This window comes from Gymnoscopelus microlampas (genome assembly GCF_963454915.1).
Source record: "Gymnoscopelus microlampas genome assembly, chromosome: 4".
Taxonomy (NCBI): Eukaryota; Metazoa; Chordata; class Actinopteri; order Myctophiformes; family Myctophidae; genus Gymnoscopelus; species Gymnoscopelus microlampas.
The window spans coordinates 49,549,569-49,561,238 of record NC_139941.1 but is presented as its reverse complement, the minus strand read 5'-3'; the positions used below and the strand labels follow the sequence as shown (position 1 = coordinate 49,561,238).

At 37.9% G+C, this 11,670-nt stretch overlaps 1 protein-coding gene across 1 annotated transcript; it reads right to left on the bottom strand.

Annotated features, from left to right (window-relative positions):
- Window positions 1–352: 352 nt before the first annotated feature.
- LOC311044120 (H-2 class II histocompatibility antigen, E-S beta chain-like) lies at window positions 353–10,782 on the bottom strand (the record flags this gene model as incomplete). Its single annotated transcript, XM_084055540.1, has 5 exons — window positions 10,463–10,782; window positions 9,106–9,363; window positions 5,282–5,554; window positions 2,851–3,067; window positions 353–380 (listed from the first exon to the last, which is right to left on the bottom strand). The coding sequence occupies exons 1-5, from the start codon at window positions 10,527–10,529 to the stop codon at window positions 353–355; spliced, it is 843 nt and encodes a 280-aa protein (XP_083911666.1). The 5' UTR covers window positions 10,530–10,782.
- Between the last annotated feature and the right edge of the window lie 888 nt (window positions 10,783–11,670).

The window sequence follows — 11,670 nt, the reverse complement described above, 5'->3', positions numbered from 1 at the left end:
CTGTCTTTGATCCTGCTAGTGATGGAATGATCAGTGTTTTAAATGAACTGAATCATTGGGTACAGATCATTGACCCCCCCCCCCCATCTGATCACATTGTCATCAGTGATACAACAAATCATTTGATTATTAAATGTGATTATTAGATTCATTATTATAATAAATTAAGCAGAAGACACATGATGATGTGAATTCACATGACCGGCATGGTTCACCAGGCTAGTTGTTTCACTTCTACACAAGCACGTTGTTTTGTGTATTTTTTTGTATTTTTTTTACACTTTTATACATAAACAAAAATATTAAAGTTCAGTAAAAAGAAAGAGGAAGTGAACCTGGGGTCTAAAGATCATCAGTGGTTGTCGGCACCAGAATACGACCTGATAGAAGAAGAAGAGAGACAGTTAAAACACACAAACAGATGAATTTGATGTACTGTATTGTGTGTATTTCTCCATAAAATGCATAAATGTACACACAACATTCAGTCATCAGAACTAATGTGAACATTTGACTCATATTTAGGACTAAATGTAACACTGATGTATTAAAGCTAAATGTGACAACATAGAACACACTTTGACCTCTAACTAGGTCGTCTAAACTGGTCTAAACCGGTTAAGGTTCAAAACCAATATAAACCAGTTTAGGTTGTGGCTTTACTTGTATGTTTGTTTGTGTGTTTGCATTTCTCTGAGGGTTCCACATGTCATGTGATCCTCTGTTGATCTGACCTCATTTCTTCCACTGGTAGTAGATTCATTAATGAAACATGTTAATTAAACATGCTAATCACCTCGTTTCTTCCACTGGAAGTAGATGAATCCAGACAGGAACAAGACCAGACCCAGAACCAGACCTGATGCTCCCATGGCCACCTTGTTCTTCACTGACTCTGGCATGGAGAAATCTGACAATACAATTATTATATCTCATATCATATCATATCATATCATATTATTACAGTATATTAAAACACCTTGTTCTTCACTGACTCAGACATGGAGTCATCTGACAATAAGCTACAACAACCAAACACAATAAACAATAAACAGACGACACAGTCATTGTGAGTCTGTTCAGTAATAATGGGTCCAACCCTATTGGTCCAGTCCTTGAGGAGTTTGTCACCTGATGTGACATGTCCTTCTTAGAGCTAAATACATCCAAAACAAAGGATATGATGATAGATTTTAGAAGATATGAATCAACCTTTTACTATGATGATTATAAACCAGGCTGTGGAATGTGCAGAAAGTATCTTGGGACAGAGTCATAGACTCAGAACTGTGAGGCAGTTTGTAAAAAAGAACATCAGCGCTTGTTCTGTCTTAGAAAACTGTCTTGTTTTCACATTGATAAAACCATGATGATTTTATCTACTTTTATCAAATCAATCTGGTCTTTGATCTGTTTTTATCAAATCAATCTGGTCTTTTATCTGTTTTTATCAAATCAATCTGGTCTTTAATCTGCTTTTATCAAATCATTCTGGTCTTTTATCAGCTTTTATCAAATCAAGCTGGTCTTTTATCAGCTCTTATCAAATCAATCTGGTCTTTAATCTGCTTTTATCAAATCAATAAGCTCATGGCGCGACACCGAGTGCCGCGCTATGAGCATGTAGTTCTGCTATTTTTGAAAAATCTTGAACATTTGTGCAAATGTTTGAATATAATTTATATATTTTATTATTTAAACAACATTTTTAACTCAAACATTTTCTTCTGGAACAACATGTTTTGATGGGGATCAGCGGCCAAAAACATATTAATTTGGGGGACCTTGACAAGAAAAAGTTTGAGCACCACTGATATATTTTTTCAGAAAAATTAAGACATAATGAGACATTTGACAGTTACAAATGTTTGCTTTAAAAATACATATATTCAAAGATTTGCACAAATGTTCACGATTTTTTAAAAATAGCAGATCTACAAGCTCATAGTGCGGCACTCGGTGCCGCGTTATGAGCTTTTATATCTGCTATTTTGACAGTAGATTACACTAGATTACAGTAACTGACCCCAGTCCATCTTGATAGGCGCGGTCAGGCTGGGATGTTCCACCATGCATGTGATCTTCTCTCCTGATCTGTAATACACACACACGATACACACACACACACACACACACACACACACACACACACACACACACACACACACACACACACACACACACACACACAGTACTAGTACCCAATCTACACGCTGAAACGACATATTGATCCGTTGACCTTTGTTAATATTTTGTTTGACTTTGTTTGTGTAGGAGCATGAATGCCCCGCTGGGCTCTCCTCCGCTCTAGTGTTTATTGTGTATTCCACTATTCCCTCCCCATTGCAGAAACAATAGGAAGGCAAGAGGCAGAAGAAACGTAATAACGAGATAAGCAAGTTATAGCGTATTCTTGTGTGTGTATTCATGTAAGTATAGCACGCTCTTGCGCGGGTCTCTTTCTGCGTTCGTCATGTGTGCACGACGACGAGCTTACTGCGTGGTTTTGTCTGGAGTGGACTGGTGATAAACATGGTCAGGAGGAATCGTGTGTGTGTGTGTGTGTGTGTGTGTGTGTGGGTGGGTGTGTGGGTGGGTATGTGGGTGGGTGTGTGTGTGACTTAATATTAGCCTACCAATTAATGAGCCATTTTCGGCAAGAGAGTAACACTTGTTTTATTTTTAAAGAATATATGTATAGGCGTCTATTAGGTGTGTATTTCTCTGTATAGGTGTCTGTTAGGTGTGTACCTGGGTGTGTACTCCAGGTAGGAGTTTTACTGGTAGAGTACCAGTAGAGGTGTCTATTAGGTGTGTATTTCTATGTATAGGTGTCTGTTAGGTGTGTACCTGGGTGTGTACTCCAGGTAGGAGTGGTACTGGTAGTACCAGTCTCCATCAGACAGCTCAGCGGTAGAGGAGAGACCAGAGGTCAAAGGTTCTTGACCTATCCACCAGGTCACCAGGATCACTTTAGGATAGAAGTCGTAGCTGCTGCACCTCAGCATGTGAGTGTGTTCACCACGACGAGGGGGAGTCTCTGACTTCAGTCTCACTTTGGGCTCCACTGGATAAATAAGATTATCATTATTATTACTCTCCGCCAGGAGAGTATTGTTATCACTGCGTTTTCACTTTCTAAACATGACACACCGATTGGTCAAGCCTCACGTGACACGTGAAATACTGTGATCTGATTGGCTAGTGACGCCACCGGGCCTATATATACATGGCATCACTCTGACAGTGTCTCTGCCACTGTCAGAGTGAGGTAAGACGGGAACCATGAAATGGCTGATACATAATTGGCAGATAGGACAGATAGGACATTTATATAGACAGGAGGGATATGACATAGGACACTTATACAGACAGGAGGGATAGGACACTCACACAGACAGAACGGAAGAGGACACTTACCCAGACAGGTTGGATAGGACACTTACATATACAAGAGGGATAGCGACCTATAAATACATGTGTCACTGTGATAAGCCAGATTCCAATACCGAAAATCCGGCCACTAGCTCACTCCCAGACCTTCGAACCGGAAGTAGTCAAGTAGTCGCGGTCCAATTGTTCCTATCTGTCTTATTGGACAGATAGGACAGATAGGACACTTATATAGACAGGAGGGATATGACACTTACATAGACAGGACGGATAGGACAGGAGGGATAGGACACTTACACAGAATGAACGGAAGAGGACACTTACCCAGACAGGATGGATAGGACACTTACATATACAAGAGGGATAGCGACCTTCGCGACCTTCGAACCAACACAAGTCTTCTGGCGGAGAGTTGTGCTCCGAGGAGCACTTTTTCTAGTTATTATTACTATTACTATTATTATTATTATTATTATTATTATTATTATTATTATTATTATTATTATTATTACCCTTATTATTACATTTATTAATATATACCAGTCATTTGAACATGTCATTATCATTAATAATTGTATATTATCCAAATGAGATCCAAATGATCTAGAAAGCTTCAACAGGCTTACAACCCCTCCCGCTCACTCAGATCAGCTAACACAGGGAAGCTGTCAGAATCTTCCCCGCGAATGGGGGCCTCGAAAATTACTCTAGCCCATGGGCCTCAACTCCTATAAATCCGGCACTGCCGATAGGACACTCAAAGAGTCTCCTTTCAGTCTCCTACCAGAGATATTAGCATCTTTCCAAATTAATCAATCAAATTATTGGCTCAGGAATGCGACAAAAACTAAAAAATCTCCATGAATTCAAGGCTTCATGGGGTGTAATTGATAGAAAAGAAGTCATTTTTGGGGTGAACTATCCCTTTAAGTGTTTAAACCATAGAGCATCGCAGTTGTGCAGAATCCGGGTGCCGGAAGTAAATACTCAATGCATTTTTCCCATTGACTTTTCCAAAAATATTTATATCAATGAATTTAAGCCTAGAATCAAGCCATCCAGGATTCTGGTGAATCATGACCATAAAACCTTTTTTTCTGTGATTTTTTAAATTTTATATTTAATGATATGATATACTATGTTTAATAAATACCCTTTGTTTTGCCATTTTCAAAAACGTTTTTTCACAGAATCAAACGTTTTATGGTCATGATTCACCAGGATCCTGGATAGCTTGATTCTAGGCTTAAATTAATTTATATAAATATTTTCGGAAAAGTCAATGGGAAAAATGCATTGAGTATTTACTTCCGGCAACTGGAAGTGGGCGGGAACTGCGACGCTCTATTAAGGCCTGAGGCCGATTTTACAAATGTCTTCTAAATCCAGTTTTCTGAAAAACTATTGTTTCTTTTCAGTAGTTCTCAAACTTTTTCATGTAAAGGACCACCCAAAATGCTGACGCCCATCTCAAAATACTTTGTTCCAGGGACCCCCAGAAGCCAAGATTTGAGTTAAAAATGTTAGCTTGAAAATAATATAAATATATGAATTTACACACATTTTCTTGATTTTTTAGAAATAGCAGATCTACAAGCTCATAGTGCGGCACTCGGTGCCGCGCTATGAGCTTGTATATCTGCTATTTTTTTAATAGCCAAAGTGTAAAGTAATGCTTTTTAGCTCAAATTAAAATGTGACACAGATGCCTCCTCAGATCTTAATGGGTTAAGAGGATCTGAAATGTTTGTCAGCAGATTAAGTAATGTTTTATAATCATTATCAGATCAATATTAACACCATTAATCATCTCTGAATAGAATCATGTGATTTCATGTTATAGTTTATGAGGTGATGAGTGTTGAGTGCTGCTTTGAGATCAGCTCACCTCTCTTGTTCAGAACAGAGGAGTAGTCGATCTCAATGTTGGGTTTGCAGAATGCCTCTCGGTTTGCTCTGATCGCACGCAGTTGTCTAGGATCTTTATTGAGGCGCTTTGCGTTCATCACACCAAGCTCAGTGTATCCAACCCACTGATCTACTCTACTGTCCCACCTGAGGATCTCATCACCATCGAAATTCGTTGACTGTATGTACTGTATGTCCTTCAGCTCACTGCAGTTAAACACACAGCGGGAAGCCTGATAGAACACATATCCATCTGGAAATAGACAATAAAAAATTGCATTTATGTCCAGTTTTATTATCATCTGTATAATAACAACACTAGGCTAATTGCTCCCTATCGGCCGGCCGTCTGTCTGTCTGTCTGTCTGTCTGTCTGTCTGTCTGTCTGTCTGTCTGTCAGACCCCATCATGTATTTCCAGGATAACCCCATATTTTATACCTAGGCTATTTGAAAATAGCAGATCTACGAGCTCATAGCGATGAGCTTATAGATCTGCTATTTTCAAACATTTTAGTACTTTTACTTTTGTTACTTTAAGTACATGTTGATGACAATACTTTTGCACTTTTACTCAAGTAAATTTTGAATTCCGGACTTTTACTTGTAACAGAGTACTTCTAGAATGCAGCATTGATACTTTTACTGAAGTAAAACATTTGAGTACTTTTCCCACCACTGACTCTAGTCAGCAAACAAGGTAAATAGTCACATAAGTAGAGAGTAGAGAGAACAATGTAGAGCCTCAAAGAAACTTTAGGATACCAGGTCAATCATTATAACAATCAGCTGAGTTACATTAAACAAATAAAGGTCATTATTTATACTGTAATTAAAGCCTGCATTGCAAACCTAAACAAAAACACTAAACTGTTGCTTTTGAATTTAAATTGCAATATTTTATATAACGCCCAAATGTATCAAATAAATCATCATTCAATTCAAATAATTGAATGAGTGCATTGACTTCTGGGGGGTCCCCAGATAATTTTTTGTTGGGGGTCCCTAGATGATTAGCTTTATAGGTAACATTGTTTTCTCACTCAACAGTAAACAAACCAACATACAGTGTAAGTGGATACAGGGTATCTGCACATTTATAAAGTGACAATTTAATGACTGGTAAGACCTTTTTAATTGCAAATTGGCCAAATGTTCAAATAAATAAGAAAGAGGCAAATGATGTGAAAATAACCGATCTACAAGCTCACACAAATATGATTATTTTCGGGGGTCCAGAGTTCAAATATGACAATTTTCGGGGGTCCCACCCAGTTGAAATAGGATTATTATTTTAACCCCCCCCCCCCCAAAGGTGATAATCAGATCTACAAGCTCATAGTGCCGCACCCGTTTTTTTTGCATTGATCAATTAATTAAACAACCATAAAATAACATTAACGACACACTCTACCATCCTGCTGTGGTGGAGAAAGTACTCAAAGATTTGACTTAAGTAAAAGTATCAAAAATTGCAATATAGAGAAATACTCATATACTAATATAATTAAAAGTCCGGAATTCAAAATGTACTTGAGTAAAAGTACAAAAGTATTTGCATCAAAATGTACTTAAAGTACCAAAAGTAAAAGTACTCATTATACAAAATGTCCCATTTCAAGTTTTGAAATGAATACACATCTTTTGAAAATAGCAGATCTACAAGCTCACAATGCATCAAATTGTGATTAGTGACCCATTGTGAGCTTGTAGATCGGCTATTTTCAAATGGCCTATAGGGCTGAAGTGGTTACTGTATGTGGTAATAATAATGTTAATAATTAAAATCTACAAAGTAACTAGTAACGAAAGTTTTCAAATAATTGTAGTGGAGTAAAATTACAATATTTGCCTCTGAGATGTGGTGGAGTAGAAGTAAAAGTATTGGAAATTCGAAATACTCGAGTAAAGTTCAAATGCCTCAAAATTGTACTTAAGTACAGTACTTGAGTACGTGTACTTAGTTACTCACCTCTGTAATTATCTTGTATTATCTTGGATTTTGACATGATTCATATGTCTTTTAATTGAAAATCCAAATAAACTAGAAAAAGTGTTCCTCGGAGCACAGGTCTCCGCCAGGTCAGGTGGGCTATTGTGGCCTCCTGGTGGCGCTATAATAGGCCAACGTGAAAAGGTTGCCATTTTTTCTTAGGCCTTGCACGACGATCGGACACTGACTGCATTCATGATTTGAGGCATTTTGTTAAAAACATGTTTCGCTAAATTAGACCTGTTGGTGGCGCTATAACAGGCCAATGTTAAAAGGGTGGCAATTGTTCCTCAACATAGTGTGAATGTGCGTGCAAAGTTTGAGCGCAATTGGGCGGTGCGTTCATGATTTGCGGAATTTTGTTCAAAACAAGCCAATAATGCAAACTTTAGATGTTAATCTTAGCCAATCAGTATGGCATATGAAAAATCAAACACATCCGTCGTGATCACATGACTATAGAGATCATGTGTACCGATTTGCGTCAAATTTGGATAACATTGGAAGGAGTAGTATAAAATAATGTGTTTTACATAAGTCGGCCTGCTGGTGGCGCTATAAAAGGAAGATGTGAAAAATGCAGGGCAAAGGTTTTTCCTTGACCTCTAGGGAGTGTGCATACAAAGTTTTACACAGATCGGTGCAATTATAGGTAAAAACACGAACCGGCCTGTTATAGCGCCACCATGAGGCTGATTTGAACATTTTCAAATGGTAGTTCTTCCTCGGCCTAGTGGGAATGTGAGTGCAACATTTCACGGATATTGCATGCTGTGTTCATGATTTGAGGCATTTTGTTCAAAACGGAGCACTCCTGCAAACTTTGGAAGACATTTTTAGCCAATCAGGATGGAATATGAGAAATCTGAAAGACCCGTTTCGTTTAATGACTATAGAGATACTGTATACCGATTTGCGTGATTTTTGGACAGCACTGTAGGAGTGCTGTCAAAAAATATGTTTTGCACAAATCGGCCTCCTGGTGGCGCTATGAAAGGCCCATGAGAAAAATTTGGGGCAAAGGTTCTGAATTGGCATCCAGGGAGTGTGTGTGCACAGTTTCGCTACGATCAAGACAGCGGTGCCGGAGATTAGCTGGTCACAGACGGACGGACACACGGACGGACGGACGGGGTGGAAAACATACTCTCTCGCCATGCCTTTCGGCCTGGCGGAGACAATAAAGTAAAGTGTATCAGATACTCAGTGGTCATTGGTCATGGGCCGCGGTAACACGCTGTCCCACCAGTCTTTTGAGCAGGAGCACTCACACACACATGCATCCATTAAAACAACCCTTAAGTTCACACCTCAACAAAGGCTGCCGACTGCCGGGTGTCACACCAGGTGAATTAACATAGGAATGAGCCTATAGATGCATATCAATTGTCCATTGTGTGACATGTAGTGTAGGTGTTAAGCCATGTGCGCGTGATCTCTTTAAAATAGTGTCCAACCAGAGATAGATTCACCAAATCAACACTGGATACGCTTCCTCAGACGCTTTTTGGATGTTATACGCTTTAAAAAATATATCTGCACAGTATACTACGTATATAGCGTAACACGGTAGAACACACCACTGCAACTCACCTACAGCTCAGGCTGTACAGAGCAGATACTAATGCATAGATTTGTAAACAAATAAAAGATAAAGCACCTTGAGCACATATTCATGTTTACTAGAAATACATATTATTTAGAAAATATTTCACCATAAATGCTTAATATACATGTTTAAACATTTTCATTAATGTTAAATATATTCAACCGTTTTAGTTAATAACTATTGTGTTCATAGTATTCATGTACCTTTCACTGGTGGTTTCTTCAAGGCAGTGCGAGTGGTGTCCAGGTTGGCTTTGCAGTACGCCTGATCACCCAAAGCTACACCATAAGCGTCTGCAGCGTAGGATATATGATCTACAAACGGAGGCTGAGGCTCCACCACCTTCCCTTTGTTGAAGTCTGCGTACGCCAACACTTCACCATCCAGTGCAAACATGAACTCTTTATATGGGTCTTTAACTGTGTCTGAACAGCTATAGACTTTAATGTCCTCATGGAACACTGGAAATAAAACAAAGATGAAATTAAATTCAACAACAAACTTCTTCACAGTGACAATAACACATAATCATCATGTTAAACAAGCATGTTTGCAGTGGTGGAAAAAGTACTAAAATATTTTACTTAAGTAAAAGTATCAGTTCTGCAATTTAGAAGTACTCTGTTACAAGTAAAAGTCCGGAATTAAAATTTTACTTGAGTAACAGTACAAAATATTGCTATAAAAATGTATTTAAAGTACCAAAATTAAAAGTACTAAAATGTTTGAAAATAGTAGATTTACAAGCTCACAACGCGTCGCGATTAGACACGTTGTGAGCTTGTAGATCTGCTATTTTCAAATAGCCTAGGTATAAGATAGGGCTAAAGTGGTTAATGCATTTTTATAGTGTTATAATTCATATCTACAAAGTAACTAGTAACTAAAGTTTTTAAATCATTGTAGTGGAGTAAAAGTACAATATTTGCCTGTGAGATGTAGTGGAATAGAAGTAAAAGTACTGGAAATTGGAAATACTCCAGTAAAGATAAAGTATAAGTACCTCAAAAGTGTACTTGAGTACAGTACTTGAGTAAATGTAATTAGTTACTTTACACCACTGCATGTTTGGTTCTTATATGAAGTGAAAGGTTGGATATTAAAAGTAACTTCCTGTCAAACGTTTTATTCACTGAAACAGATTCAAATGTTTTTTTTTGTTTTGTATTTTATTATGAAAGTAATTCATACAGAATGATTTATTTCATGATGTCACAACAACAGTTCCTAACATCTGTTTTAATGTTTATGTATTTGGACCAACATTCAAGATCCAATACTGTATATACAGGTAGTAAAAGGAGTGTGTGTGTGTGTGTGTGTGTGTGTGTGTGTGTGTGTGTGTGTGTGTGTGTGTGTGTGTGTGTGTGTGTGTGTGTGTGTGTGTGTGTGTGTGTGTGTGTGTGTGCTCGTGTGTGTGTGTGTGTGTGTGTGTGTGTGTGTGCTCGTGTGTGCATGTCATTTGTTTGTATGGTGCATTGTTCATATCATTTAATTTTATATAATAACAGTAGATATAAAGGTATATATTATATAATAACATAAATATAATGTACTTACTTCCTGGGATCGCTTTGACATGAAGTACAGAGGAGAGGATGAGGAGGGTGGCTGTAATCTTCATCATCACTGATCAAAACTGAACTGAATTTAATAGATGGGAATAAACAGATGAGAATAAACAGATGAGAATAAACAGATGAGAATAAACAGATCAGAATAAACAGATGAGAATAAACAGATCAGAATAAACAGATGAGAATAAACAGATCAGAATAAACAGATGAGAATAAACAGATGAGAATAAACAGATCAGAATAAACAGATGAGAATAAACAGATCAGAATAAACAGATCAGAATAAACAGATGTTTACTGAAAGAGAAGTTCTGGAGTCTGAAAGAGAATGAAGGAGGATCTGTTCTGTAGTTTAGAAGAATCAGCCAATCAGATTAAAGATATGATGTTACATCATCTGTTTCCAAGAAGACGACAGCCTTGATTATTGCACATAACATGAACAGTATATATTTGCTGCTCATGCACCTTATGTCTCCTCATTTACATGCTGTACCTTATGCATCTTATGTCTAACCTCATGTACATACTGTACTGTACCTTGTGTCTAACCTCATGCACATACAGTATGCACATATCTTTGTTTAATTCATCTTTTATTCTCTCCTTACCCCCCCCCCATCCCCGTCTTCTTTTCTTTCTGAAAATAACTAAAATGGAGCTGCACAAAAAATGATTTTACCCACATATTTACACCTTTAACCTGTGATGTGACAATATTGATGATTCTGATTATGTTGAAGAGGAACACATGAAAGAAAGAAAGAAAGAAAGAAAGAAAGAAAGAAAGAAAGAAAGGGCGACAACTTGAATCGGAAAGTAAAATATCTGGTCTCTTCAGAAGAGAAAACCCAAATAAAATGCTGGAGCACTCCACTGGTCTACTCTGCACATATGTATTATTATGCAGGGTGACAAGGGGGTGTGGTCTCTGAAGACCATATTCAGACGGCGGCCATTTTGCTATTAAGTTAATGAATTGCCACCCCGTTAATTCAATGCTAAATTAAAAAATGGCCACCATGTGAATATGGTTTATTATTTACAATTCCATAGTGTAAAATAATACCAGTCAGAGTTCCATTTCCCCCCCCCCCACCCCGACAAAATCTTGCCCCCCCTACTGACAGAGGCTAACATCGCTTGTGTGTGTGTGTGTGTGTGTGTGTGTGTGTGTGTGTGTGTGTGTGT